Consider the following 6313-nt stretch of genomic DNA (forward strand, 5'->3'; position numbering starts at 1 on the left):
CCACCTGTTCATTTCTTCCACACTCCATTTATGTCTATTTTAATCCTGGTTATCACTTTGCCATGTCCATACCATAACTTTCATTTATTACTCTTATTATTTCACTTTCATTATTCTCTTATTTCATTTCCATTCTTCTCCTTCCTGTTCCTTATCACTCCTGTCCTTTCCACCCACATGTTTAATCCACTCCTTTCGTTCTGTCTCCTACTCGTCCACTCCTTTCTAGTCAGTGTCCTATTGACTTTCATTTCCATTTGGTCAGCTTTCATTTCATTCCACCACCTTCCATTTCTTCTCATTCCATTTCTTTTCATTCCCTTCTTTCTTTCATTTCCTCTTCCTCATCCCTTCCCCTGCCATTCAGTTCTGTTTCATTATTTTCTGTTCCCTTTCATTGCATTGTCTTCCATTCTATTTCTACTTTCAAAAAATTATTTTATTGACGTCTACTTGATTTACTTCACTGAGATAATGTGGTGTTATCTTCTTGTGTACAGAAAAGTGACTCAGTTATACATATATATTTGTATATATATGTACACACACACACGTAATAGTTTGCATCTGCTAATCTCCAACTCCCAATCCACCCCACCCCCACTCTTCTGTTTCCTGTTCATTCTTCTTTAATCCATCCCACCCTGTTGTACCACATTCTATTCTGCTCCATTACCTGTCATATGAAGCATTCTCAAAAGATGTGAATGTTTAAATATCTTCAGGATTTTTAATAAGAAAAACAAACCCTGTGACAGTAGTTCAGATTAATTAAAGTGGGGATTAATTGAGAAAACACTGAGGAATCTCAGGTAACCAATGTCAGAAATTACTTGTGGGCCTTGTGGGGATTAGAATCAGGAAGTTTTTCTCTCTTATGGCTGCTTTTTTTTTTTTTTAATAAGGAAAAGTATTTATTTGTGCCTTGTACATTTTAATAAGGGTGGTTGCTCATTTTTGCTGATCAATGAATTTGTTCCATTCTCCTTGGTGCAGATTGAATTCCTATACAAACTTCCTGGTCACTGCTCCTCTATAACTTCAAATTATATATGACAACACCCTCTACTACTATCTAAGGGTTTCTAGGTTCAGATTCTTCAGAGGAGAAGCACAGTTGTTCAGGCCATTGTATGGATTGTGCTGATATTTGTCAGCTCTCTAATTAGCTGTGAACAGACATAGCCTCTTAGGTCCCTCTCTTCATCAGGCTCTAGGGGAAAGGAGTCTCATTTGTTCCTTTTTATCAGTGGAGCATAAGCTCTTCGTGGAAATCTCACCCACTAAACTTCCTCTTATGTCTGCTTGGGTTGGGATGCTGTCGTGTGGCACTTGTTGCAAGGAAGGCTGAGAAAATTACCTGTTATCCTTCCCAGTCTCTCCAGTAGAAGCAGGCAAGAGGGAAGATACAGGAGTGTCAAGTCAGCCTCCTCAGTGTCTGCTACCTTCTGAAGGGATGAGAAGGAGCAAACAATGCAGAGGGTTTGGAGTAGAGTGTTCTGAGTTGAGGAGCATCAGGTGAAAAGGTCCTGAAGTGAATGTATTTTTTTCTATTGTTGCATAAAGAATTACCACAAACTTAGCAGCTTAAAACAACACCCACTTATTATCTCACAGTTTCCTGGATCAGGAGTTCGGGCAATTCTCAGATGGGTCTTCTGCAAGGCTGCAAGAAAGGCATTGGCCAAGTCTCAGGTCTCATCTGAGGCTCTACTGGGAAGGGATCCACGTCTGAGCTCTTACGGTTGTTGGAAGCATTCAGTCCCTTGCAGGCTGTCATAATGAGGGCCTCAGTGTCTTACTGGCTGTCAGCTGGAGGCTGCATTCAGTCTTTTCAGTGCTTTCCATAGGCAGCTCAGAACATTGTATCTAGCTTCCTCAAAGCCAAGACAGATGTCACACTGTTATATAACAGAATCACTTAATGTAAGCAGATACCGCCTGTCACCTTTGCCATATTCAAATGGTTAGATGTAAGTCACAGGTCTTGCCCTCAAGGGGAGGTCTGCATCAGGGCATGAAAATCAAGGGACTTCCCTGGTGACTCAGATGATGAAGAATCCTCCTGCAATGCAGGAGACCCGGCTTTGAGCCCTGGGTTGGGAAGATCCCCTGGAGAAGGAAATGGCCATCCACTCCAGTCTTCTTGCCCGGGAAATCCCATGGACAGAGGAGCCTGGTACGCTACAATCCACAGGCTGGCAAAGAATCTGTCATGACTGAGGGACTAAGCACAGACGCATGCATGAATACCCACAGGTGAGGATTATGGGGGTCACCTTAGACTCTGTCCTCCACAATGGGGAAGCAAAGGCCATTCCAGGTATGGAAAGGTGCCAGCATGACTGAAGTACAATGAGAAAGGAAGCCCTTTGGAATTTTCAAGGTTGCGAAAGGAGAATGCCAGAGAGTTTGAGCCCCTACAGTAGGTAGCCCAGGAAAGCCCACCAGAACTGGAACTTACCTCTTGTCTTTGTGTAATAGGCGCTTGTGAATCCAGAACACAGCATCTACTGCCAAATCAACCGTTCCACCTAATGGAAGCAGAGATCCTTTCTCCAGAAATCCTAAAGAAGTCACGCTCAATCATATATTCAATGATGTTTATTACATACACATTATGTTCCAGCCATTCTCTTTGCAAACCTTGTGACATTCTGTTTCGATGTTTTTTCAGTCTCTAGACCCTAGCTCTCACCAAATCTTACGCTTTGGGCTCATGTTTCTTTAAAAGCAATAGAAACAAGTCAAAAGCCACCTAGAATTAAAGGACCAAGGTCTGATACCCAGAAGCTGGGGATCTCATAGTGTTTACTACATACATCATTGGTGGACAAAGCAGGCGGGGAGAAGTGTGAGCTTGAGTCAGCCCGAGTGGAGCATGGGATGTATCCATGGGTCAGACAAGCAGTGTCTTTTCACATCATGGTAGAGGATAAGGAACAAGGAGCTGTTAAGAGATGACAAGAGAAAACACAGAATGAAGCATGGGAATGAGGCACCTAGGGAGGTGCAGGCACGAGATGCTTTGAATCCCAAGAGACTCAGGGATGGAGATGTGAGGATGAGATTTGCTAAAGGGAACAAGGAGTCCAGGATGACTCCCAGGTTTCTGGCCAGAGCAACTGGATGACAGTTTCTTCAGGCCACTTTCTGAAGCAACAGTGGGGAAGGAGTAAATCTGGGACAGAGAGAGAAATCAAGAATTTGGCTTGACACGTCAAGGATCAAGCAGAGAATCAAGCAGGCAAATGTTCATAACAGTCTAGGAAGCTCCCTTTCCAGCTCCAGCCCCAAATGCAGCAGCGGTCATGATGTTGATGCCCAAGAAGAACCGGATTGCCGTTTATGAACTCCTTTTAAGGAGGGGATGATGGTGGCCAAGAAGGATGTCCACATGCCATATCACCCAGAGCTGGCAGACAAGAATGTGCCCAATCTGCACGTCTTAAAAGCCATGCAGTCTCTCAAATCACGAGGCTATGTGAAGGAACAGTTTGCCTGGAGACACTTCTACTCACCTTGTTGGTACCTCACCAACAAGGGCATCTTCCAACCTGCCCCCTGAAATTGTGCCTGCCACCCAGCACCACAGACATCCTGAGACTGGCCAGCCACGGCCCAAGGTCTGCAGGGAGAGCGACCTGCAAGGCTCACGCAAGGGGAAGCTGACAGAAACACCTACAGACAAAATGCCGTGCCCCCTGGTGCCCACAAGAAAGCTGAGGCTGGGGCTGGGTCAGCAACTGAATTCGTTTAGAGGCGAATTTGGTCACGGACGTGGTCAGCCACCTCAGTAAAGTTGAAAGAGATTGCTTTGTGTTGAATAAACCTGTAAACAGAAAAAATTTTTAAAAAGTCTACATAGAGCAGGGCTGGAAACATACATTAGGAGTTGTCAGTGGGATTTGAAGTTATGGGGTTAGATGAGATCTTGTGTCAAGGGTCCCCAGGACCACCCTCAGGCTCAATGATTTGCTAAAAGGATTCACAGGACCTCCAAGTTGTTATGACCACTGTTATGGCTCATGACAGCAAAAGGACAGAGAGTAAAATCAGCAAGAGGAAAAGGTACAGATGAAGTCTGGAAGAAACCATGTTCCTCAGTTTCCAGGAAGTTGACCAAGAAATAGTCCTTGGAAATAGGCTTTTTGGGGGGAATAGGTAGGGTTTGAGTAACTCAGACCTGCTGAGTTAACCTCTTCCCCTACAGATCCCAAAGACAGTAGATGAAGACAGAGAAGAGTAGGGGCTGATAAACTAAGCATGGGTCCCTTCAACATTTATAGTTTGAGGTAGAGGATTCAGCAAAGGAAAAGGACTGTCCTTTTTATCCTGCTGAGAACTTCCTCCTTGCTTCCCCCGAATATCAGAGAGACAGATTACACTCTCCCTCTCCCTTATCTTTGTCTTTGAAGCAGATGAATTCATAACTTCCTTGTTCTTCCATAGATGTTGAGCCCTCACCCAACTCCTGGCCAATAGAACCTCAGTATGAAACTTGGGTCTCAGCCAATTCTCAAGCAACTGAGAGAGAAATCTCTGGGTTACAAGGTCATCTGTGTAGAGTGAGTTTCTGTTCCTCAGGAGTAGCTATTCCAGAGTCTGTAATATTCAGGTTAGGTCAGGGATTCAGGTGCTCTTGCAAGTAGATATTACCATCTTATTTGTTTTTAAAGAAAAAAAAAATGGCAAAACAGAAGACAAAGTCAGTTTTAAGCTATATAGTAGTAGTGTCTAAATATTCAGATTTAATGTCTGAATATCTTGAAGTGAAAAAAACAATGAAAACAAAAAAGTGAACAGAAAAAAGAGGAGATAACACTCCAAAGACCCCATTGTGATTTTGTCTTATTATACTAAATCTGTAGATCAATCTACAATGTTTTACCTCTTTACAACACAACCATTGTAATGTGGCGTTTGTATGTCTTTGATCTCAGTAGTTTTGAAGGCTTCTACTAATGTCTCTATATATTTTACTAAACTTATTTGTAGGGCTTCTTTTTTGCTTCTCTTATAAATAAATGTGAACCTTTCTCTGTCTTTTTAAAAAAATTATTTTATTTACTGGCTGTGCTGGGTCTTTGTTACTCCTTGGGCTTTTCTCTAGTTGTGGTGAGCAGGAGCTACCCACTAGCTTTGGTGCATGAGCTTCTCTTGCTGAGCGTGGGTTCTAGGGCCCACAGGCTTCCATAGTTGCAGTTCCTGGACTCTAGTACAGGCTCGATAGATACACTCCATAGATACACTCCATGGTAAGTGGGATCTTCCTGGAACAGGGATTGAACCCATGTCTTCTGCATCGGTAGGCGGATTCTTTATTGCTGAGCCACCAGGGAAGCTCCTTTCTCTGTCTTGTTTGTAAACTAAATATTGCTTATGTAGAGGAAAGATGCTGGTATGTGGGCAAGGAGCAAATTGTGTAATGTAGAAATTAAGAGCATGGATTCCAGAGTCAGACTTTTCTCTTTAATTGTGGTAAAAGTCACATAATTTAAAACATACTAGCTTAACTATATTTAACCATACAGTTCAGTGGCACTGAGTGCATTGATATTATTGTGAAAATCTCAGCGTCTTCCATGTCCCGAATTTTTCACCTTCCTAAACTGAAACTGTCCCCATCCCATGTTTCTACCAATGTACTTTGCAGAGTCGGACTTCTTGAACTCAAATACTAATTCTGCCCTTACAATACAACCTGTTACTTAATATTACTGGGCTTCAGTTTCATTTTTTGTAAAAGGGAGCATCTGGTTTAAAATACCGGTAAGGAAGAGATGAAATTACTATCTGTAGATGACTGGCTCACTAGAGAAGCCAGGAAAATAAAATGGAATACTATGAGAATTCAGAACATTTCAGTAGGTTAACCAGATACAAAATAAATACTTAAAAAAAAAAAAATCAACCACAATAACCAGCTATAAGAAACTTTGGGGGGTAGAGATTACATTTCAAACAGCAATAATTTTTTGTTGTTAAAGTCAGATTTACGTGAGGAAAACTACAGTTTCTTGATAGTATTAAAAGAGAAAGCTTAAAAATAAAGCTGTATGAAAACACGTTTCCAACCGCATCCCGTTTTCACTGTCACTCCTGAACGTCTAGCCGAGCCCAGGGCCGGCCTTTCCCAAGACAGCCACTTCCCACGCATCGGTCTTTTGGCCTCCATTTCCTAGTCTCAACGCCGCGCAAAAACTCGGACGCGCACACTCTCACCCCTCAGCCGCTAATTCAGTTTTCACTCCTGGTTGTTGTGTGGCCACCTCCCGAGTCCACCCCGAGTATGAAGCTGGAAACACCCCAC

General features: G+C 42.8%; 1 protein-coding gene and 1 pseudogene across 2 annotated transcripts in view; both read left to right on the forward strand.

Annotated features, from left to right (window-relative positions):
* The window catches only part of CEACAM20 (CEA cell adhesion molecule 20), a 77400-nt gene extending 74801 nt beyond the window's left edge, over window positions 1-2599 (forward strand). For both annotated transcript variants that reach the window (XM_014479627.2, XM_070387581.1), the window contains exon 16: window positions 2485-2599. In XM_014479627.2, the coding sequence (XP_014335113.1) occupies window positions 2485-2538 (54 nt within the window). In that variant the 3' untranslated portion in view covers window positions 2539-2599. The remainder of the gene's footprint in view (window positions 1-2484) is intronic.
* A 704-nt stretch (window positions 2600-3303) lies between these two features.
* Window positions 3304-3813, forward strand: LOC102274305 (small ribosomal subunit protein eS10-like; annotated as a pseudogene).
* Window positions 3814-6313: the final 2500 nt, after the last annotated feature.

This window comes from Bos mutus, chromosome 18 (genome assembly GCF_027580195.1).
Source record: "Bos mutus isolate GX-2022 chromosome 18, NWIPB_WYAK_1.1, whole genome shotgun sequence".
In the NCBI taxonomy this organism is placed as follows: Eukaryota; Metazoa; Chordata; class Mammalia; order Artiodactyla; family Bovidae; genus Bos; species Bos mutus.